The sequence below is a fragment of the Manis pentadactyla genome, chromosome 5 (genome assembly GCF_030020395.1).
Source record: "Manis pentadactyla isolate mManPen7 chromosome 5, mManPen7.hap1, whole genome shotgun sequence".
Lineage (NCBI taxonomy): Eukaryota > Metazoa > Chordata > Mammalia > Pholidota > Manidae > Manis > Manis pentadactyla.
Window position 1 is genome coordinate 105,036,605 of NC_080023.1, and position 24,064 is coordinate 105,060,668.

At 35.9% G+C, this 24,064-nt stretch overlaps 1 protein-coding gene across 1 annotated transcript in view; it reads left to right on the forward strand.

The window, feature by feature from the left end:
• Window positions 1–24,064, forward strand: part of LOC118928599 (bridge-like lipid transfer protein family member 1) — a 179,059-nt gene that overhangs the window by 130,487 nt on the left and 24,508 nt on the right. Inside the window, 13 exon segments of the mRNA XM_057503269.1 lie at window positions 121–321; window positions 515–645; window positions 1,902–2,025; window positions 3,924–4,033; window positions 4,871–4,961; window positions 5,502–5,564; window positions 7,602–7,855; window positions 14,116–14,331; window positions 18,148–18,328; window positions 18,861–19,062; window positions 20,715–20,876; window positions 21,390–21,529; window positions 22,621–22,822. Coding sequence (XP_057359252.1) covers window positions 121–321; window positions 515–645; window positions 1,902–2,025; window positions 3,924–4,033; window positions 4,871–4,961; window positions 5,502–5,564; window positions 7,602–7,855; window positions 14,116–14,331; window positions 18,148–18,328; window positions 18,861–19,062; window positions 20,715–20,876; window positions 21,390–21,529; window positions 22,621–22,822 — 2,077 coding nt within the window.

The following is a 24,064-nucleotide window of genomic DNA, read 5'->3' on the forward strand; positions in this document are numbered from 1 at the left end:
CTGCTTTCTTCCACTGATTTTTTAAAAATATTTAAGCATCTTTTAATTCTTGTATTATGAAATAGTTTTGTTCTAGGAAAGAATTTTTTTAAAAAATTAATGTTGCTGTTTATCATTTAGAGTTCAGATGGAAGTTCAGTAAGTGGAGATGGCCACAAGCTCACCTTTGGGCAGCGACTTGTAAATCACCTGCTAGGCCTGACGCCCCCAAATCAGCGCTATTCTGTTCCTGCAGAGTATCTATGTGACACAGAGATGAGGGGCTCTCCACAGTATAGCCAGTCCCATTTGAAAACATGCAGAGCTCACTCATGGGGAAACGTAGGTAGCAACTAAATAGATTCCTTATGAAAATGAAGGGATTTGAATCATTGGAGAATTCCAATCATCTTATTTCCTATAGATGGCTTTGATTCTTGCATGCTTCCTTTGATTGAAGGTGTTATTTTGTAATAGTATAGATTAGCAATGTGACCTGCAGGTGCTAGTGACTAACATGCTTTTGATTTTTCAGGAAGCTGTAGATTATCGAAGACAAGGAGCATCTTGTAGCCAGCTGGGAGAATTTAGAGGAAGAAAAATTATGAAGCGTATAGTGGATATCAGAGAACTGAATGAACAGGCCAAAGTAATAGATGATCTTAAGTATGTATGATGAATTTAACTTAATATAGTATTCCCTACTAATAGAATCATGGAATTTTAAATGTGAGAGAAACTGGACTTGGGTCATTACAACCCCTTACAACTCATTACATGAGATTACCAGGTCCCGGAAAGTTTGGTAATTTGCCTGAGAGTATACATTTATTAGTGACGAAGTTAGGCCTGATATCCTTGTCTAGTGCTCTTCACAATTCCCATTTCTAAGCAGTTAATAACCCATTTTATATCACTACACCTATCTCTATATGTCTATATGCAGTTACATGTATCTTCACATGCATATATATGGATTAGTCTTTTGCTAACATTAGTATTTCTGGAATGCACATTTTTAAGAGAAGAAACCAATTTAGCATTTATTTAGTATCTATTGTAAATCTGACATCTCAATTTAATCCTCACCGTATTTCTTTGAGATTAGATGGCATTATCCAAACTGTAGGTAAGAAAACTAGCTTGGATTAGTTAAAGAACTGGAATTTGAACTTATGTGTCTATACTCAAAGTTCATGTTTTCTTTGCCTTCCTGTACTAGCAGTTCTCAAAACTGAGTTTGGGGTAGGGTGAGTCAAGAATAGGAAGTAAGTGATAGTATTAATTTCTTTATCTGTTGCCTACTGAAAGGTAGTAACTAAGTAATATTTCCCCTATAAGACTAAATACTCTTCTTGCCAAACTTCGAAACTTTTGTTTTACCCAAACGGTGAGCCGGGCCTCATCTTTTCTGATCTTCACGCCACCTGTGTACCTGTGGTTTTTTGAATCTAAGGACTTTACACAAATACATGCATTTTGTTCAATGAAAGGTATTGACTAAAAACTTGTCTGCAAATTATCATACCATGATTTGCATTTAAGTTTGAGTTTTGTTCTCAGGGATTAAAAATGACTTGAAGCAAAATATACTTCTTTCCCTAAAAATCTTAATTGAGACTTAAAATATGTAGAAATTTTCATACAGACAGTCTTCTGCAGAGTGGGCCCATAGCTTTCATGAGATTGTCAGAGATTTTTGATGCAGTGATGAGTAAGGTTCATCTCCTAGAATGTTTGAGTTTTTGTTTTTTGTTTTTTTTCAGTTTGCCAGATAGAAGTGTTAACCTTATGGAAATTTTGGCTTGTCTATACATAATCTTTGATTATTCTGCTAAGTAAAGAATTTAAAAGGAGCAAAGTACAAATAGATCTTACTTTTTATGTCTTTAAACTAATTGCCATATTTGTTTTGCCTACAGAAAATTAGGTGCAAGTGAAGGAACTATAAACCAGGAAATTCAGCGTTATCAACAATTAGAATCTGTTGCTGTAAATGACATTCGAAGAGATGTCCGTAAAAAATTAAGGAGATCCAGTATGCGAGTGAGTAAACATTTAAGAAGAATATTACTACTGTTTGTTGTTTACTTCATGTAACTTTATCATGGTGTTTATATTGCTCTCTTTCTGCACCTGTTGCTGGTGATAATACTACCTGATTTGTACATTTCATACCTACTCTGTATCAGGCACTATTTAAAGCATTTTACATTTAACAACCCATTAAATCTTTAAAACAGCGCTGTAAGGTAGCTTGTATTATTTTACCCATTTTAAAGATGAGGAGACTGAGACACAGAGAGGGCAAGTAGTTTGACCAAGATATACAGCCACTAATCCCAGGGGAGCCAAGAGTCAAATCCTACCAGTGAGACTCTACAGTCTATGCCCTTAGCCACTGTGTTATGTCTGCCTTTCATGACAGTCTCTAACTCAAAGGTGAAGTTTTCTGAGAAATCCATTCTACCCTGTCCCATTTTTCACAGCTGCCTTTGCCTCTCAGCACCTGTATACTCTCAGCATTTTATTCTTATCTTTATTATTTGCATGTTTTGTTGCCCTTACTGGAGTTTGAGTCTCTTAAAGAACAAGTTTTTTATCTTTGACACCACTACCTACCATGTTTTTTGGAATTTAGTCCAGTTGCTAAAAACTGAAATGATTATATAGATAGACTAAAAACATATAGAAAAATAAGTCAAAACTTATTCAAATGAAAGTAGGTTGCTTTGGGTCAAGGTGGTCTTGTTAGTAGGAAAACTACTTTTTTAAACAAGATGAATGAGTTCTTAGTTTTCTTCTGTTTTTTTTTTTTTAGATAATCAGCAGACCTCCGCCCAACCCCCCATTAGTTACCAGAATACGGTTTTTGGGTAATTCCTCAAGACATAAGAAACACATTCAGTCAGAGGAAGGCGGGGGGAGTTGCAGAGATCCAGGGTTCATTGCCTTGAACTTTTTCTCCTTAATCACTCCCAAACTGTCAGACAACCTAGTTTGAGTACTGTTCTAAATTACTTATTTAGATTAAAGATAAAACCCAACTTGAGTTACTCATCACTGGTTTCTGATAGTAATAAACAGGCAGTGATGATCTGTGGTACATAATTCTGTGTTTAAGATTTTTGCCACTGTGTACCTAACAGTTATGCAGTGTGATTAAAATATTGGTTGTGATACTCTTTGTAAGGTAGTTTACACTTGGTAGGTAATTGTTACAAATAAAATTAGGTACAGAGGACTAGGAAAATTACTGAAATTACATTTGTGTTCTTACCATTTGTTATTTCCCCCTCAATTCCCTTTCAGCCTTCTTATATTCCAAATTTCCATTGTATTGGAATCTTTTTAATATCTAGCTCCCAGCTACAAATTTGGAGAAGAGGGCTTTGGAGACAGAGTGTTGAAGTCACCCCTTCCTTTCCTTTGCTGTAATAAAGAGTTCTGTCACAGGCCTGCCCTTGGGTGGTCCCAGAGATGACTGGAAGTCGCTTCCCCCAACCTTCTTTCCTTCTCTCCCCCTAGCCTTTCCTGGTCTCCCATTTCCCCCCTCCTAACTTTCTCCCGGAATCCTTCCTTTTATTCTCATTTTCCTTTTTCCTTTTTGTTCCCTTTCTTCTCATCATATTTCTTATAGTATTTCTACCCCTTCCTGCTACTCCCACTCTTTTTCTTGTATGTTCTCAGGCCAGCTTGATGGCTCATATTTTCATTCCTGACATTAGAACTAAAGAGTAGCTGATTCCTGCTCTACTTCCATTCATCTATATTGTTAAGTGACAATTTAAAGTAACTTGTAATTGACCTGTGGGAAACAATCTACCTTGTTTAAAGTAGACTATTTTAACTCTAGTTAGAAATTACAGTAATAAACTTGTAGTCAGACATTACAACAATGAACAACTGCCTAAAGTCACCCTTTTTTTTTCCTGTTTCATTAGGCTGCTTCCCTAAAGGATAAGTGGGGTTTGGGTTACAAACCAAGTTACAGCAGATCAAAAAGCATTTCTGCTTCTGGAAGACCACCTCTGAAGCGAATGGAAAGGGCAAGGTAATACATATTTCAACCAATGAAACAAGTAATAAAGTAGTAAGATTAAGTATATATATTATCTATTACTATGTTATATGTATTTATACAATTGTAATTTATTTTATAATTACCTATATTGTTTATAATATATATTATATACATTTATATAACATAAATATATAATTATTTTATAATCATGTTGATTATAAAATAAATAGTAAAATAACTGACTCCTTCACCACAGTCGCTTAATTGTTTATTGAGTTCTAATTGGGGAAATTGCAAAATTACAACAGCAAAAATGGATTTTATTGATAGTCAAATACCAGTAATTGTGGATACTGTCAAACTAAGAAGTTTATTTGAGGATTTCCTCTATCACATTTATATCACAATCATTGTATGCTTTTAAGTAATGAAGTACATTTCTAGACAAATTTATGTGTAAACTTAAAGACTACCCAAAGAAATGTATATGTGTATAGTAGTAACTGCTTAGTAGTGCTCTAAATTTTGTTATTTTAGAAAAGGTGTGATTACATATTTAGCATATGAAAAAATGGAAATTTTATCTATATGTGTAAAGAAAAATACTGTTTTAGTAGTAAATGAGCACTTTAAAATAGAAGTATAAATTCTTTTTAATATGGCTTAGTTTTGGAAAATACGTTAATCCAAACATTGAATATTATTTTATGAAATGTTAAAGATTAAGAATTAGAATACCAGAAATCCTTGGGTAAGGTAAATATTTAGAAATAGAATGTTTGTGTCATCAATCACACTTCTATAATGTCCAGGGATTTTTTTATTAAACAAAAATATTAATGTTTTCTATTTATAATTTACTTACAGTTCCCGTGTAGGAGAAACTGAGGAACTCCCAGAAATCCGTGTGGATGCAGCATCTCCTGGACCCAGAGTAACTTTCAATATCCAAGATACAGTAAGAAACTTACTGTTACAGATATACAGTGCCAAACAACTTTTAGTGATGACAAAATTATAGTAGTTAATCAGTTTCAAAATACAAATTCCTACAGACGATCAAAGTGGGTTATGACAGGTAGAGTGTCTGCATTACCACATAGCAAGGCACGGCCCACACACCAACACTTGGGAGCCCTACCGCAGGGGGGTACTGTTGTATATAGAATAAAGACTCCATACCTCTTCTTGCTCTTAGGTAAAAATGTTTGGTTGAAAAATTTTTCTTTCAAGTGCAAATCCACATTAAATTAGGTCTTTTGCACAAATGTAGATGTGAAACGTTTATACCTTAGTATTTATGTATTGCATTATTTCTGTATTGTAGTTCAGAATATATAGAGATAATAGTATCTAAAAGTAAATAGGTCAGCTTCAAAGTTGTATTCTAATTTTAGAGTATGTTAAAATTTATTTGTTTTCTGTATATTTGTTTAAACCATTGTTTTTAAAATTTTTTTTTTCATGAGTTTTTGTAAATTTTCTTATTTTAATTAAGTCGAAAAAGACAGTATGGGGAAGTACACCACAATCCAGCTGTCCTGGGGAAGGGTATTTTCAGGTACTTATTAAGAATAATGTAAATTTTGCTTTAAAACTAATTAACCATCCTGAAAAATCTGCTTTCAAACTATCTTTTTCTTATTTTGTTCTAAATTTGGGCCTCAAAAATATTTTATATAAAGTTTTAGAATTGCTTGAATTCTTTTTTATCATGTATGTTTTATTTTTAAGCTCTCATATGAATGTTTTTGTTCTATATTTGGCATAGTTTAATATTATTTAATCTCCAAAATTAAAAAAAAAGACTAAATCAGCTTACTCAACCAAATCAAAACCAAAATCTGCAGTGTATAAGTTATTTGCTAATCCGTAAGTGAATCTTTTTTCCTGCATGCAACCACAAAGTAAATCTTTTATTTAAAAAAGGTAACTAAATCAAACTTAGAATCAAACCTATCTCAGAATAACAAATTAATCACTGAGTATTATTTATTTTGAGCCAAGTGGTATAAAAAACCAAGTATAAGAACAATCTGAAAAATCATTCTCATGTTAAAAGTTGTGGGAAATGTGCTACACTTATCATTTATAAATTGAATTAACATTTTTATGAGTCAAATATTTTCCCTAAACATGTTTTAACAGTAAAATTGAATTTAAAAATTTATCCTTATATTAGCTATATAAATCTTTGTCTAAAAGTTTTCTGTCAAGTTACATTTAAAAACTGGCACTTATTCCACATATATTTTGTTCCCCTTTCCCCACTCTTAAAGTGAGATTCTCTCTATATATCACAGTTACACTAAATTTAGTAAAATTGAATTTTGTTTTAGACTATTAGATTATAATAGTGAGCTTGATAAAAATGTACTTTTTTTCTAAAAATGAACTTGGAAATAAATGAATTACTACGAGTTGGATGGATTTCACTAACTGACTTTTTTTCTGTCCAACATTTATGGTTATTGAGATATAATTGACATCTACCATTATATTAGTTTCAGGTGTTCAGTGTAATGATTCAATGGATGTATATTTGAGAAACGATTAAGTAATCCTTCAAGGCATTAACATTTGAATTGATTCAGTCCTATTTTTAAATAGCAGTGTATGCTATTTATAAAAAATAGTACGTAAAAATAATAAATTACAAAAATAGAATAAAGCATAGTTAAACATAAAATAAATATAAAACAAAGGGACATTTACTTACATAAACTCTTACCCACAGTTTTAAAAATTGAAGATACTCTGATAAATAAAATCTGATTTACTTAATTACTAAATAACATATATTATAAAAAATGAAAAAAAGCTAGATTTTCTACCTGTTTGAAATCTCAATTTTAGGATTTCACTATCTAACAGTAGCATCAGTAAATTGAATTACCTTGCCCATTACACTTTACAGAGAGGCTTATCGCATTCTCAAAGGGTATTCAAGCAAGTCTCAGAATTAGGAATCAAAATTAGGTCACAGGAAAGTTGTTTGGTTTTTTTGGCCTACCTAAGTGCAATGGCCTGGTACAATTATCAGTTAGTAATATGATGTTTATACAAACTACTCACCTTAAAATATAGCATTCTTAAGTTCGACTGATTGATACTTTTAGTTATGTAATTATTTGCACATCTTTCTTTTGCCTGTTAGGGGCTCATTTTTAAAAGCTATATCCACAAAAGCCCCTAGAAGCATGAAGTACATCTGTTCTCACACTGCATGCTGTCAGTCACTAACATGCTTTCTTGCTCTTCGGATTTACCATTGATCACATTGTTTCTTTGTCTCTGCAGCATGATTAACTTATGCTTTAAAGAATTACATGTACTAATTAATATGATATGTATTTATCCAAAGTATAACTTCACTAATTTTTAGTGTGTCAGTGGTGTGGCTTTCTGTGGCCTGACCGTCTGCTTCCTTCCTTGGTGTGCCATTTCATATATCTGATCTTTCTTCCAATTCAGAGTGAGAAAATTCAACTCAGAGAATTTTTAAATGTTTAAACATTTATTTTTCCTTTTTTTAAATTTTTTTAATTAAGAAGAGATCTGTATTATCCTGATTCATGTTTCCTCTTTTTACAATCAGTTTCCAGAGGAGACAGAACTGGACCTTCTCTCAGTAACCATCGAAGGTCCATCCCATTACTCGTCAAACAGTGAAGGCTCATGTTCTGTGTTCAGTTCCCCCAAAACTCCGGGAGGTTTCCCACCAGGCATTCCTCTCCAACCTGAAGAGGGCCGACGGGATGACAGTTTGTCTTCTACTAGTGAAGATTCTGAGAAGGATGAAAAGGATGAAGAGCATGAGAAAGAAAGATTTTATATATACAGGAAACCCTCGTGAGTAGCCTTTTGTTTTGAGATCCTTATGTCGTCTCAGAATCTAGAAGTGAGCTGCAAGCATTATATGTTACTTTTTTATTTTGTTTTGTTTTTTATTTTGTTATCATTAATCTACAATTACATGAACAACATTATGTTTACTAGGCTCCCCCCTTCAGCAAATCCCCCCCACAAACCCCATTACAGTCACTGTCATCAGCATAGTAAGATGCTGTAGAATCACTACTTGTCTTCTCTGTGTTGGACAGCCCTCCACATGCCCCCCCCCCACATTACACATGCTAATCGTAATGCCCCCTTTCTTTTTCCCCGCCCTTATCACTCCCTTCCCACCCATCCTCCCCAGTCCCTTTCCCTTTGGTAAGTGTTAGTCCATTCTTGGGTTCTGTGATTCTGCTGCTGTTTTATTCCTTCAGTCTTTCTTTTTTCTTATACTCCACATATGGGTGAACTAAGCTGGTACTTGTCTTTCTCCACTTGGCTGATATCACTGAGCATAATATCCTTTAGCTCCATTCATGTTGTTGCAAATGGTAAGATTTGTTTTCTTCTTATGGCTGAATAATATTCCATTGTGTATATGTACCACATCTTCTTTATCCATTCATCTACTGATGGACACTTAGGTTGTTTCCATTTCTTGGCTATTGTAAATAGCGCTGCGATAAACATAGGGGTGCATCTACCTTTTCCAAACTGGGCTGCTGCATTCTTAGGATAAATTCCTAGAAGTGGAATTCCTGGGTCAAATGGTATTTCTATTTTGAGCTTTTTGAGGAACCTCCATACTGCTTTCCAAAATGATTGAACTAATTTACATTCCCTCCAGCAGTGTAGGAGGGTTCCCCTTTCTCCACAACCTCGCCAACGTTTGTTGTTTTTTGTCTTTTGGATGGTGGTGATCCTTACTGGTGTGAGGTGATATCTCATTGTGGTTTTAATTTTCATTTCTCTGATGACTAGCGATGTGGAGCATCTTTTCATGTGTCTGTTGGCCATCTGAATTTTTCTTTGGAGAACTGTCTATTCAGCTCCTCTGCCCATTTTTTAATTGGATTATTTGCTTTTTGTTTGTTGAGGTGCACGAGCTCTTTATATATTTTGGATGTCAACCCTTTATTGGATCTGTCATTTATGAATATATTCTCCCATACTTTAGGGTTCCTTTTTGTTCTATTGGTGGTGTCCTTTGCTGTACAGAAGCTTTTCAGCTTGATATAGTCCCACTTGTTCATTTTTGCCTTTGTTTCCCTTGCCCGGGGAAATATGTTCATGAAGAAGTCACTCATGGTTATGTCCAAGAGATTTTTGGCTATGTTTTTTCTAAAAGTTTTATGGCTTTTTGCTTGACTTACATTCAGGTCTTTGATCCATGTCGAATTTACTTTTGTGTATGGGGTTAGACATTGGTCCAGTTTCATTCTCATACATGTAGCTGTCCAGTTTTGCCAGCACCATCTGTTGAAGAGACTGTCATTTCCCCATTGTATGTCCATGGCTCCTTTATCAAATATTAATTGACCATATATGTTTGGGTTAATGTCTGTAGTCTCTATTCTGTTCCCCTGGTCTGTGGGTCTGTTCTTGTGCCAGTACCAAATTGTCTTGATTACTGTGGCTTTGTAGTAGAGCTTGAAGTTGGGGAGCGAGATCCCCCCAACTTTAATCTTCCTTCTCAGGATTGCTTTGGCTATTCAGGGTCTTTGGTGTTTCCCATATGAATTTTTGAACTGTTTGTTCCAGTTCGTTGAAGAATGCTGTTGGTAATTTGATAGGGATTGCATCAAATCTGTATATTGCTTTGGGCAGGAAGGCCGTTTTCACAATATTAATTCTTCCTAGCCAAGAGCATGGGATGTGTTTCCATTTGTTAGTGTCCTCTTTAACTTCTCTTAAGAGTGTCTTATAGTTTTCTGGGTATAGGTCTTTCACTTCTTTGGTTAGGTTTATTCCTAGGTATTTCATTCTTTTTGATGCAGTTGTGAATGGAATTGGTTTCCTGATTTCTCTTTCTATTAGTTCATTGTTAGTGTATAGGAAAGCCACAGATTTCTGTGTGTTAATTTTGTATCCTGCAACTTTGCTGAATTCCGATATTAGTTCAAGTAGTATTGGAATGGAGTCTTTAGGGTTTTTTATGTACAATATCATGTAATCTGGAAATAGTGACAGTTTAACTTCTTTACCAATCTGGATTCCTTGTATTTCTTTGTTTTGTCTAATTGCCGTGGCTAGGACCTCCAGTACTATGTTGAATAACAGTGGGGAGAGTGGGCATCACAGTCTTGTACCCGATCACAGAAGAAAAGCTTTCAGCTTCTTGCTGTTCAGTATGATGTTGGCTGTGGGTTTATCATATATGGCCTTTATTATGTTGAGGTACTTGCCCTCTATACCTATTTTGTTGAGAGTTTTTGTCATGACTGGATGTTGAATTTTGTTTAATGCTTTTTCACCATCTATGGAGATGATCATGTGGTTTTTGTCCTTTTTTTTTATGTGGTGCATGAATTCGAGTTGCTAATATTTTGTTGAGTATTTTTGCATCTACATTAATCAGGGATATTGCTCTGTAATTTTCTTTTTTTGGGGTTTTTGCCTGGTTTTGGTATTAGGATGATGTTGGCTTCATAGAATAAGTTTGGGAGTATTACCTCCTCTTCTATTTTTTTGGAAAACTTTAAGGAGAATGGGTATTATATCTTCTTTGTGTGTCTGATAAAATTCCAAGGTAAATCTATCTGGCCCAGGGGCTTTGTTCTTGTGTAGTTTTTTGATTACCGATTCAATTTCTTTGCTGGTAATTGGTTTGTTTAGATTCTCTGTTTCTTCCTTGATCAGTCTTGGAAAGTTGTATTTTTCTAGGAAGTTATCCATATCTTCTAGGTTTTCCAGCTTGTTAGCATATAGGTTTTCATAGTATTCTCTAATAATTCTTTGTATTTCTATGGGGTCCGTCGTGATTTTTCCTTTCTCGTTTCTCATTCTGTTGATGTGTGTGGATTCTCTTTTTCTCTTACTCAGTCTGGCTAGAGGCTTGTCTATTTTGTTTATTTTTTCAAAGAACAAGCTCTTGGTTTCATTTATTTTTTCTGTTGTTTTATTCTTCTCAATTTTATTTATTTCTTCTCTGATCTTTATTATGTCCCTCCTTCTGCTCACTTTAGGCCTCATTTGTTCTTCTTTTTCCAATTTCATTAATTTTGACGTTAGACTATTCATTTGCGATTGTTCTTCCTTCTTTAAATATGCCTGGATTGCTATATACTTTCCTCTTAAGACTGCTTTCTCTGTGTCCCACAGAAGTTGGGGCTTTGTATTATTGTTGTCGTTTCTTTCCATATATTGCTTGATCTCTATTTTAATTTGGTCATTGATCCATTGGTTATTTAGGAGCATGTTGTTAAGCCTCCATGTGTTTGTGAGCCTTTTTACTTTCTTTGTACAATTTATTTCTAGTTTTATACCTTTGTGGTCTGAAAAGTTTGTTGGTAGAATTTCAATCTTCTTGAATTTACTGGGGCTCTTTTTGTGGCCTAGTATGTGGTCTATTCTGGAGAATGTTCCATGTGCACTTGTGTATCCTGTTGCTTTTGGATGTAGAGTTCTGTAGATGTCTATTAGGTCCATCTGTTCTAGTGTGTTGTTCAGTGCCTCTGTGTCCTTACTTATTTTCTGTCTGGTGGATCTATCCTTTGGACTGAGTGTTGTGCTGAAGTCTCCTAAAGTCAGTGCATTGCATTCTGTTTCCTCCTTTAATCCTGTTAGTATTTGTTTCACATATGATGGTGCTCCAGTGTTGGGTGCATATATATTTGTAAGGGTTATATCCTCTTGTTGGACTGAGCCCTTATCATTGTGTAATGTCCTTCTTTATCTCTTGTTACTTTCTTTGTTTTGAAGTCTATTTTGTCTGTTACTAGTACTGCAACACCTGCTTTTCTCTCCTTGTTGTTTGCATGAAATATCTTTTTCTATCCCTTGATGTTTAGTCTATGCATGTCTTTGGGTTTAAGGTGGGTCTCTTGTAAGCAGCATATAGATAGGTCTTGCTTTTTTGTCCATTCTGTTACTCTGTGTCTTTTGATTGGTGCATTCAGTCCATTTACATTTAGGGTGATTAGCGAATGATATGTACTTATTGCCATTGCAGGCTTTAGATTCGTGGTTACCAAAGGTTCAAGGTGAGCTTCTTCAGTATCTTACTGTCTAACTTAACTCGCTTATTGAGCTGTTATAAACACTGTCTGGTGATTCTTTATTTCTCTCCCTTCTTATTCCTCCTCCTCCATTTTTATATGTTGGGTGTTTTATTCTGTGTTCTTTTGTGCTTCCTTTAACTGCTTTTGTGGGTAGTTGATTTTATTTTTTGCCTTTAGTTAGTATTTGGTCGGTCTGCTTTCTTTGCTGTGATTTTATTTTCTCTGATGACATCTATTTAGTCTTAGGAGTACTCCCATCTAGAGCAGTCCCTCTAACATACCCTGTAAAGGTGGTTTGTGGGAGGCAAATTCGCTCAACTTTTGCTTATCTGGGAATTGTTTAATCCCTCCTTCATATTTAAATGATAATTGTGCTGGATACAGTATCCTTGGTTCAAGGCCCTTCTGTTTCATTGCATTAAATATATCATGCCATTCTCTTCTGGCCTGTAAGGTTTCTGTTGAGAAGTCTGATGATAGCTTGATGGGTTTTCCTTTGTAGGTGACCTTTTTCCTCTCTCTAACTGCCTTTAAACTGTCCTTGTCCTTGATCTTTGCCACCTTAATTATTATGTGTCTTGGTATTGTCCTCCTTGGGTCCCTTCTGTTGGGAGTTCTGGTACTTCTGTGGTCTGAGCAACTATTTCCTCCCCCATTTTGGGGAAGTTTTCAGCAATTATTTCTTCAAATACACTTTCTATCCCTTTTTCTCTCTCTTCTTCTTCTGGTACCCCTAAATGCGAATATTGTTTCATTTGAATTGGTCACACAGTTCTCTTAATATTGATTCTTTCCTGGAGATCCTTTTATCTCTCCCTGCATCAGCTTCTATGCGTTCCTGTTCTCTGGTTTCTATTTCATCAATGGCCTCTTGCATCTCATCCATTCTACTTATAAATCTTTCCTGAGATTTTTTTCATTTCTGTAATCTCCTTCCAGACGTCATCCCTGAGCTCTTGCATATTTCTCTGCAGCTCCATCAGCATGGTTATGACGTTTATTTTGAATTCTTTTTCAAGGAGATTGGTTAGGTCTATCTCTCCAAGCTCCTTCTCAGGGGTTGTCTCTGTGATTTTGGTCTGGATCAAATTCCTCTGCCTTTTCATGGCAATAGATGTAGTTTTGGGGAGCTGGCGTATGTGTCGGCTGGGAGAACGTCCCTTCCTGCTAGTTTGTGGCCTTCCTCTCCTGGGAGAATGGCGACCCCTAGCGGTTTGTGCTGGGCAGCTGCACGCAGATGGGGTGTCTGATTCTTGCCCAGCTGCTGTGGAGTTAAGTTCCATGATTACTTTGGGCATGGCCGGCCTCAGGCTGCTGCTCCACTCTGGTGGAGCTGCGTTGGAAGGGGAATGGGCAGGAGCCTGTTTATCGCTGTGAGGGGCCTCAGAGCTGTGCTGTCACCCAGGGGGTTAGGGTGCCCGGAGTTCCCCGGGATTCCCAGCTGCTGGGCTAAGTGTCCTGGGACGCTTCCGTCCAGTGGTTGGGTCTCTGTCCCTTTAGGACTTTCAAAAAGCACTCGCTTTTCTTTGTCCCAGGGACACCAGCTGTGGAGACCTGCTCCCAGGTTTTACTGTTCCATTTCCCCAGTATTCAGCACACCACGCTCTGTGTGTCTGCACTCCCAGTGTGGATGGCTAGGGCTAGGTATTTAGCAGTCCTGGGCTCCCTCTCCCTCCCCACTCTGACTCCTCTCCTCCTGCCGGGGAGCTGCGGTGAGGGGCGCTTAGGTCCCACCAGGCTGCGGCTTGTATTTTACCCCCTTCGTGAGGCACTGGGTTCTCGCAGGTGTAGATGTAGCCTGGCTGTTGTCGTGTATCTTCTGGTCTCTCTTTTAGGGATAATTGTATTTGTTGTATTTTCAAAAATATATATTCTTTTGTGAGGCAATTTCCGCTACTCTACTCACACCGCCATCTTGCTCCTGGATCAACTGTTTGTTTTTATAGAGAAAAATCTTAATATGCCTAGCCAGAGTGGGACTAAGAGACATTGGAAAATAGTTCATTGGAAACTTCCCATTTCACTACAATGGAATTCTACCCTTTCTTTGTGTAGACACACATCTCGTAAAAAAGCAACAGGCTTTGCTGCTGTTCATCAGCTGTTTACAGAACGCTGGCCGACAACACCAGTCAACCGAAGTCTTAGTGGCACAGCAACAGAGAGAAATATTGATTTTGAACTTGATATACGGGTTGAAATTGATAGTGGAAAATGTGTGCTTCACCCAACCACCCTTCTACAAGAACACGATGATACAAGCTTGAGAAGGTAAGAACGTGGTCAGAAAAGGTAGTGTAACTTTCTTAATAATAGAAATAATATTTACATATCACTGAGTTACAACAAATTTCCCCTGCCATGTCTCCAAATGCAAATTTAAAGAGTAGATTTAATCATAGTTGTGATGTTTGAGTAGTTGTTTGTATAACATACTATTTCCTCATTCAGGTGTGTAATATTTTCTGCAACTAGAAATGAATGTCTGATTTTAGACTCTAGAAAATTTGTTGAATAGTTTCGTCTTTGGAATTCTTATTTAAACAAGCATTGATTTCTCATTTGGTCTCTGTTCTTGTATTGTGCACATTTCTATTTTAAAGAATGGTGCAGTATTCAGAGCTTATCTTGGTTATTGAAAGTTTTGATTAATTCATGAAGAAATAAGTAAGTTTGGGAAAGTTGCACAAAGAGGCCTCAGTATACTGGGATGTTATTCAGAATATAACTGAAGCTTTCCTGTTTGTTTCCACCATTTAAAAAAATGGTAGTATATGGGAGAATATATTCATAAATGACATATCCAATAAGGGATTAACATCCAAAATATATGGAGACCTCACACACCTCCATTCCCAAAAAACAAATAACCCAATTAAAAAATGGTCAGAGGATCTGAACCAAAGAAGAAATTCAGGTGGCCAACAGGCACATGAAAAGATGTTCCACATCACTAATCATCAGGGAAATGCAAGTTAAAACCACAGTGAGATACCACCTCACACCAGTTAGGATGGCCAACATCCAGAAAGCAAGCAACAACAAATGCTGACCAGCATGTGGAGAAAGGGGAACCCTCCTACACTGTTGGAGGGAATGTAAATTAGTTCAACTATTGTGGAAAGCAGTATGGAGGTTCCTCAAAAAACTAAAAATAGAAACACCATTTGACCCAGGAATTCTACTCCTAGGAATTTACCCTAAGAATGCAGGATCCCAGATTTAAAAAGACGTATGCATGCCTATGTTTATCACAGTACTATTTACAATAGCCAAGAAATGGAAGCAACCTAAGTGTTCATCATTAGATGAATGATTAAAGAAGATGTGGTCCATATACACAATGGAATACTATTCAGCCATAAGAAGAAAACAGATCCTACCGTTTGCAACAACATGGATGGAGCTAGAGTATTATGCTCACTGAAATAAGCCAGGCAGAGAAAGACAAGTACCAAATGATTTCACTCATTTGTGGAGTATAAGAACAAAGCAAAAACTGAAGGAACTAAACAACAGCAGACTCACAGAACCCAAGAATGGACTAGCAGTTACCAAAGGGATGGGGTAGGGGAGAGCTGGTGGGGAGGGTGGGAGATTAAGGGGTATTATGATTAGCACACATAATATAGGGGAGCCATGGGGAAAGCAGTATAGCACAGAGAAGACAAGTAGTGTCTCTATAGCATCTTACTATGCTAATGGACAGTGACTGTAATGGGGTATGTGGTGGGGACTTGATAATAGGGGGGAATATAGTAACCATAATGTTGTTCGTGTGAAACCTTCATAAGATTGTATATCAATGATACCCTAATAATAAAAAAAATATGGCGAGAGGGGCCACAAAGCATCAAGAGAATCAGCAGCCAGTCACATCGGAAAACCAGGAGGCATGATATGAAAACTGTAAGAGAAGAAATGTCCTAAGGAGGGAGTAACCAGCTTTGTGGAATGCTGCCATAACCAGGAGCTCTGGAAAATGAGAAAAGAGAAGTATCCATGGGAGTGGATAACATGAAGGCTTGGTGATCTTGACAATAGGAATTTCAGAAGAATATTAGGGAAGGGGAGCTTTAAAAAAGATGAAAAAAAACATATATATATGTGTAAATATATATATATATATATATACAGCTGTAATTTATCAGGTTGACTCGAGGGTGATAAGTCTTACTAAAGACACTGGATTAAGCACAGTGCTGCTTATATTTATCTGGCAGTTTGGAAAAGTTAAATGTAAAATAAAGTTGGTATAGATTCTCAGGATGCTATTAATAGGGTCTACTATTGAGAGTAAATATACAGGAAATGGAAATGGACTTGTATTCAATTTCTTTTAAAGTAAAACTATATTTAAATCAAAAATCCTATTAAATATCTACAAATCTGACATCAACGTTCATAATTCATGCATGGTATAATCAATCCAAGAAGTTGAAAGAAGTAGATGTGCATAATCTTTACTACAAAGAGATAACCTGCTTCCTCTCTCCATTATTATTCTAATATCTCCATTTGATCAGAAAGTTGTGTTTGTAACCACTGGTCCAAGATGGCAATTTTGAACCATTTGATACTATAACTTCAAGCAAACACTGAGAAAAAGAGTTTTAAACTCTTTTCCAATATGGATAACAGACTTCTCTATAACCCTACAATATAAGAGATGCTTCATGGAATTTATTCTATATGGAAGAATAAAAGGCAGTGGAAACGGGTTGTCATCCATAGCTGCAATTGCATTTGCATTTTCAAGGACTCACAAGAGCCACAGGCTTCAAAGATCAATAACATTACTCCCAAACTAAAATGTAGCAGGCACATACATTAATATTTTATCAGTCTTTGTAGAAAATGTATAAGGTAGATCATATTATTTAGATTTCATATGAGGAAACTGAGGCTCACCATTGTCTAATACTATGCTTGGAGTCCAAAAGCTACTAAATTGCACAATTTGGATTCAAACCCAGGTTTCCTGACCTCCAGACTAGTGTTCTTTCTACTTGAAGCAAGATGTGGTAGGAAGAACATAGGCTTTGAGATTGTGGGGTCAGGTGATCCCATGTTGGAAAGACTTCTGCACTTACCAGCTGTGGACAAAAAGCTAGTAACTTAACCCCTCTGATCTCATCTTCCTCCTCATCTAAGGAGTGAAAAGAACACTACACTTCTTGCTGACGTGCTAGAAGGTCTACAGGTAATAAATGCAAGTAGTAAAAGGCAGCATCAACATTTAGGTGCTTTCGATAGAGTAGTTAGGAAGTTAATATTTTATATCTTAAAAATCACACCACCTGTACTATGTAAACACTGTTGAATTTCATTGTTAACATATTGAATGTCCTTGTTAGTATGTAATCATTAAACTCATATTTTCTTCTTTAAAAAAAATGGTGGTATAAATAGGCTTAAGGTTATGTTACTTTTTCTTTAAATCTTGTTTTGCTTTTCCTTCCTAATCTAAAAAAAAGTATAAGAAAATACTACTGATAATAGTAATAAAAATAACTGAATGGATAGGTAGGGAGTGGGTGGAAATGTAGATAAAACAAGTAGGACAAAAATCTGAAGCTGGGAGATGGATCTGTTTACTTTTGATATGTTTGAAATTTTTCATGATAAAAGATTTTTAAATGGTCTGTCTAATGAGGCTTGTATACAAAGAGAAGATAAAAAGGTACTCTAAACATTAGGTTCTTACAAATGTAATAGTAATGATAAAAAGAGTGTTATTTTATTTTTGGTTAGACCATAATCCATAATAAATTGCTGATATTCGGCTGTTTTTACCTATATAAAGGACAATTTCATTTGCTTCAATCTGATATGTTCATGTGAAAGAACTGGAAATGGGGAAAAAGGAAGGTAGCCGCCCTATGGAATTATGGGGCATACGGCATGAACATTACCCATGCAAGGCATCAACCAGGTTAGCTAGAGACACGGATGAGCTTTACTTTTTCAACTTTATTAATGAAGGATTACGTTCTGTTTACTACATAAATAAAAGCTTTACTTTAAGCAGAAGAAAGGGAGATAAATGTCCTTTTTTAAAAAGATAAAATCTTTTTCTATTTATAGGAGTTGTGATAGAAGTTCCAGGAGTTTAGATCAAGATTCTCCTTCAAAGAAGAAGAAGTTTCAAACTAATTATGCTTCTACCACCCATTTAATGACTGGCAAGAAAGTGCCATCATCTCTACAGACAAAGCCCAGTGACTTAGAAACAACAGTATTTTACATCCCCGGAGTTGATGTAAAGGTAAAAACCTAATGTCTAGGACAAGAGATTTGATTACTAGTAGTAATGTTTCTTTTCTGTCGTACATGTTCTACCTTTGCTGATTATGTTAAAAGGAAACTTTCCAACATTCTTCTCTAATATAACCACATTGTGAACATAGAAACATCTAAATTGCAGGTTGCCACTTCTTTTATATAGCTTTGCCACAAAATTTTGGCAGAGGTTAATTTTCTTTTTTTAATACATTGATAAGACATATTTGCTAAAACTTGCCTACTGCAACTTTGTGAAACAAGTATCGTTTAGATTGTAGAATTATAGATTTCTACAATGTTAAGCTAGAAAGAACTTTAAATATTACCTGGGATGACTTTTTAGCTTTAAAAATGAAAAAGAATGATAAATTTGCTACGATCTCAGTGCTAAGTTGTAAAAACTGGAACTGGGTTCTGACTCTTGGACCAGTGTTTTTTCTAGTACATTTTCTATATTTCTGGATTTTCCTCTCCTGCATAATTGTACTTTTGAAAGTTCATTTGTTTCAATACAGTTGCACTACAATTCCAAGACTCTAAAGACTGAATCACCTCATGCCTCCAGGGGCTCTTCCTTGCCGAGAACGCTCTCTAAAGAATCCAGGCTGTATGGTATGAAAGACAGCGCAGCGTCTCCTCCTTCTCCTCCTTTACCTTGCACTGTCCAGAGCAAGACTAACACCTTACTTCCTCCCCAACCCCCACCTATTCCCTCAGGTATTTAAGGATATACTTTATTTTTAATTTTTCCATAACTTAATTTTTAGTCATCACCTACTTGCTCTATTGAGACTTTCAAATTTACATATTTAAGGAAAAAAGGACATAGACTCATCAATGATGACTGCATAATATTCGTATATGGAAGTGTGGGCCAACTACTTTTGGCTGTTTTTCAAACTGATAATACCTTAGAATATCAGTTAAAATAAATTTAATATATTAAGTAGTTAAGTTTTTTAGATCTATGTATATTTAGAAAAAGTTTTACATAGTTCACGTTGGGGAACTTATAATCTAGATGGATGCATCAAACTTACAAATTTAAGACAGAACACCTTGGGCATAGGCAGAGTTACTATTTATCTGTTACTACATAGCTAACTACCCTTCACTTGGTGGCATATACCTCAAAGAGTTTCTGTGGATCAGAAATTCAGGAGCAGTTTGGCAGGTGGATCTAATTTCACAGTCTTGAATGAAGTTGCAGTCAAGATGTTGGCTAGGACTGCAGTCATTTGAATGCTTGATGGGATCTGGACAATCTGCTTCTGTCACGTCCCATTCACCTGGCTAGCAATCTGGTGCTTTAGCTCCTCCCTGCATGGGCCTCTCCACTGAGCCGCTTAGTGTCTTCACGACATGGCATCTGATTCCCTTTAAAAGGAGTGATCCGAAAGAGAACATAGCAGAAGCTGCTATGTCTTTTGTGACTCAGCCTCAGAAGTCACATACACATTCACAGTATCTTACTGATTATATAGGTCAGCCCTATTCAGTGTGGAAGGAAACTCCACAAGGCATGAATGCCAGGAGGCAAGAGCCACTGGAAGCTATTTTGGAGTCTGGCCACACACATACCACACACATACCTTACTAATATAGTAGAATTTCCAAAAAAGGGAATATCAAACTGGATGACAATTATTTGAGAAATTTTCATTTGGGAAATGGAGCTCGATACATAAATCTTCAAAACAGCCAGGAATCATAATTAATAACACCTAATACTTTTATGTCACTTTTCAATGGGCAAGGCACATCTTTGTCCATATTATCCCTGTTTTACAAATGAGGAAAGATAAGGCTCATAGAAGTTCAATTTATTTTCTGAGTTTATAGAACTAATATATGTTGGAGTTGGCAACCTAAGCTGAAGGTAGCTAAGTCTTAACTATTATCCTCATTCTACTGATATGTAGAAGGAAAGAGAGATGGCAACCTATGTAGGGAAGCATTATAAGTACATGCAAGCAAAAAACAGTAAGAACATAGGAAAGTCTGAAGACAGTGATGTTTTTCCTCACTTGCCACAAAATGTTGTCAAAGTTCTATCTTCTTAAGTGGATAAAATAATGCTAAATGAGACTAAGCAAAATATAAACTTGGAAAATTGAACTAAAATTTGTGAGCTAGAGCAAGTAGGAATAACTGTACTATTGTATTATATACATCATTAATCATCTTTGTGTTCTAACATTAATAGAACATTTCTGTCAACTTGCTATTTTTATTACATTCTTGTATGGTTTTAAGTGTAATGTGCTTCAGCTGATCAAATGGTTATATAATTCTAATTTCTTATAAAATTATCATATGTTTTATGGGAACTGTTTATTAAATTCACCTCACTTCTGTAAATGTTCTAGCCAAAGGAAAAGGGAGTGGAGGAGTGAAAACAGCCAAGTTATATGCCTGGGTAGCACTTCAGTCATTGCCAGAAGAAATGGTTATAAGTCCCTGCCTATTAGACTTTCTGGAAAAGGCCCTGGAAACTATCCCAATTACACCAATTGAAAGGAATTATACAAGTAAGTATTGCCCTTATTTGCTTACTTCCCACTCATATATTTTGGGGTCCTATTACTTAGAAGGGTTTCTTAATGCTATTATGTATTATGTGATATATTCTATGATAAATATAAAAGAGTTATGAACTGAAAAACAGCTTGAGAGTTTATCTAGTTCTCATTTACAAACAGAAACTAAGGCTTAGTGAGGTCATATAATTTTCCGACGGCCTCAGCTCATTAATGACAAAATTAACATCGTCAAGTCCTACATTAGCCTGTCTCCTAGACTAGACACTTCTTCAGGACAAAAAGCTTGAAAACTGTTTCCTTTGTACAGCATTTGGTGTAGCAGCAGGGGAATTGGAGTTTGGAGAAATGAGGAAGAGGTTTGAATAGGGAAAGATGTGTAGAACAGTGGGCTACAGAAGCAGATGTTTCTGTGTGTTCATAACCCCAGTCTCAATACTAGCATAAAAGAAAAGGACCTTTTAATAAATGCCCTAAAAATAAAACTTAAAACTATTTTAACAGCTGTCAGCTCACAAGATGAAGACATGGGACATTTTGAAATACCAGATCCTATGGAAGAATCCACAACATCATTAGTATCATCTTCAACATCTGCATACTCTTCCTTCCCTGTAGATGTCGTGGTTTATGTACGAGTTCAGGTGATGGACTTCATTTATTCCTCTGTGTTTTAAAGAAAAATGTTTTCCTTAGGTTTATTTGAACATTTCCAACATTATTTCCCTGAAAGGTTAAGTCTGGTTTATGCATCTTTAGTACATCCACGATGGCTTAGAGGTTGCCTGAACCTCTGGAAGTATTTTTACAACTTTATGTATTTGCTTTTCACTGAGAAAGTTCATACATCTTTTGCCTTTCAAAATTTGGATCTTTCACTTTTGTAGCTTAAGTGAAAATATGTTATAACCCTCTTTTTTTTTTTTATCATTTCATGCCTTTTTTATCATGGCACCTGTATTTCTTGCCATTACAATCCTCTTTGGGCAGATACGAAATATAATTGAGATATAAAACCACTGTAGTGCCTTTGTTAGGTTTTTGCTAAGAGTTATGCAGTTTTTATTTAACATTTTATTCTAAAATGCAGTCCTGTCAATGACCTTTTGGAGTATATAATGGCATCTGGTTGAGTTCGTTCGTTAAGGAGGATTTGAAAACTACTTGTATGCAAACTTCAGAGTTTAATTTACCCTCAATTAAAATCTCATAATCTCAAGAATAAAAGGAGTGCTAATGGTCATCTGTTCAAACTATTTTCTACAATAGCACTGTGGCCAAAACAGCTTCAGTTTCATCTTCCAGAATTTTGCACTAGCTTTTTTGAAGATCTGAGGAAAACAATGGAGTGAGTGAGGGCTTGAGAGTTCATCAAACTTTATACAATAGCCTTTTTAAAATATAGGATAATGGAAGTTACTTCCTTTAGAAGACTTGATTATGAACACGTGTAATGTGAACATTTTTAACAGTCTGAATTATGTAAATGTCTAAGTATCACTCAGAGGTAACTCCTGAAATATTCACAATTTTTAAAAAATACCATTTTGTTAATACATTTTGGTTACTGTTAATCATATCTGAAAAACTAGAACATTAAACACAATCCTTTTAAATATCAAATAATTTGATATATGCAGTCTGAAATGGAAATTAAATGTAATTTTTGGAATCCAATATGAAATTTAACCATCTAGTTCCTAGAAATGTTTTTTTGGCTTTCTGCACTTTCTAGCCCTCACAGATCAAGTTTAGCTGTTTACCAGTATCCAGAGTAGAATGCATGCTAAAGCTGCCATCCCTGGACTTGGTGTTTTCTTCAAACCGAGGGGAACTCGAGACTTTAGGAACTACTTATCCTGCAGAGACTTTATCCCCTGGAGGTAGTGCTACTCAGAGTGGAACAAAGGTCTCTGCAAGCAAAACTGGAATACCAGGTGCGGAAACATTCTTTTATTCCACTGGTATAAAGCCAAATACTATTTTGAAATAAACATTTATAACAGCAGTTAGTATGTATTTCTAAATAAATAAATTTTGGAAAAGGAGAATACTTGAGAATTAGAGTATAGAAAAACACTGCGGTAGATAAAAGTTTTGAGTATATTTTGTTACAAGTAAACAGCAGTTGGGTAGCATTTATTTTTTATTTTGGAATCATTAATATATGAGCAAGATTGTGGTTACTAGATTCCCCCCATTATCAAGTCCCCACCACATACCCCATTACAGTCACTGTCCATTATAGTAAGATGCTATAGAGTCACTACTTGTCTTCTCTGTGCTATACTGTCTTCCCTGTGTGCACCCCCCTACGTTATGTGTGCTAATCGTAATGCCCCTTATTCCCCTTCTCCGTCACTTACCCCCACCTGCCCAAGTCCCTTTCCCTTTGGCAACTGTTAGTCCATTCTTGGGTTCTGGGAGTCTGCTGCTGTTTAGTTCCTTCAGTTTTTGCTTTGTTCTTATGCTCCACAGATGAGTGAAATCATTTGGTACTTGTCTTTCTCTGTCTGGCTTATTTCACTGAGCATAATACCCTCTAACTCCATCCATTTTGTTGCAAATGGTAGGATCTGTTTTCTTATGGCTGAATAGTATTCCATTGTGTATATGGACCACATCTTCTTTATCCATTCATCTACTGATGGACACTTTGGTTGCTTCCTTTTCTTGGCTATTGTAAATAGTGCTGTGATAAACATAGGGGTGCATATGTCTTTTTCAAACTGGGCTCCTGAATTCTTAGGGTAAATTCCTAGGAGTGGAATTTCTGGGTCAAATGGTATTTCTATTTTTAGTTTTTTGAAGAACTTCCATACTGCTTTCCATGGTTGAACTAGTTTACATTCCCACCAACAGTGTAGGAGGGTTCCCCTTTTTCCACATCCTCACCAGCATTTGTTGTTCTTATTCTTTCTGTGTTGGCCATTCTAACTGGTGTGAGGTGATATCTCATTGTGATTTTAATTTGCATTTCCCTGATAATTAGTGATGTGGAGCATCTTTTCATGTGCCTGTTGGCCATCTGAATTTCTTCTTTGTTTGGAGAATTGTCTGTTCGTATCCTCCACCCATATTTTAATCAGGTTATTTGCTTTTTGGGTATTGAGGCACGTGAGTTCTTTATTATATTTTGGATGTTAACCCCTTGTCAGATATGTCATTTACAAATATAT